The sequence below is a fragment of the Aptenodytes forsteri genome, unplaced genomic scaffold (genome assembly GCF_000699145.1).
Source record: "Aptenodytes forsteri isolate BGI_AS27 unplaced genomic scaffold, ASM69914v1 Scaffold777, whole genome shotgun sequence".
Classification (NCBI taxonomy): domain Eukaryota; kingdom Metazoa; phylum Chordata; class Aves; order Sphenisciformes; family Spheniscidae; genus Aptenodytes; species Aptenodytes forsteri.
This window is the reverse complement of record NW_008796208.1, coordinates 74,620-75,191: the sequence shown is the minus strand read 5'-3', so window position 1 is coordinate 75,191 and position 572 is coordinate 74,620. Positions and strand designations below refer to the sequence as shown.

Below are 572 nucleotides of genomic sequence, written 5' to 3'. Positions count from 1 at the left end.
CAGCAAGCGGGGGGTGGAGCCGGTGGCCTCTCCAGCCAAGAAGCCCAAAGTGCAGTCTGCGTCCGACAGCATCATCCAGGAGGTGAGGGGGGGCCCCTCCGTGTGCGGGCCTGGGGCGCCCCACGGGTCCCGGCGCGTGGCTGAGCCCGGGCAGCTCCTTCCCCAGGAGCAGAGGGCTGCAGCCCTTTGCCGCTTGTGCGAAGGGGGGGGCACGGGGGGGGGGGTGGGCTGGCGCGCAAGCTCGCCTCTGTCCGGCCCCACCGCCGCTGGGGTGCCGGGCAGCTGGGCCGGGGGGTGCCGTGGGCATGCTCCCCTCCTGCTGATCCCTGCCATCTGCCGCAGTATGTGGACTTGCGGACACGGTACAGCGAGCCGACCACCCTCACGAGCCAGCACAACAAGGTCATCACAGAGACGCTGCGGCGGCTGGAGGAGGAGGAGGTAGGGGAGCGGCATGCGGGCACGTGGGGTGGCATGACTCCGGCTGCATTCTCTCTCCTGCATAACAACGGGGAACATGGTTCATGATGACTGCCGGCCCCGCATCACTAACGCTGGCCCACAGCCTCCAA

The 572-nt window shown here is 69.6% G+C and overlaps 1 protein-coding gene across 1 annotated transcript in view; it reads left to right on the top strand.

Moving 5' to 3' along the window:
- The window catches only part of LOC103906330 (plectin), a 5,323-nt gene that overhangs the window by 2,416 nt on the left and 2,335 nt on the right, over positions 1-572 (top strand). Inside the window, exons 9-10 of the mRNA XM_019474365.1 lie at positions 4-82; positions 343-441. Coding sequence (XP_019329910.1) covers positions 4-82; positions 343-441 — 178 coding nt within the window. The remainder of the gene's footprint in view (positions 1-3; positions 83-342; positions 442-572) is intronic.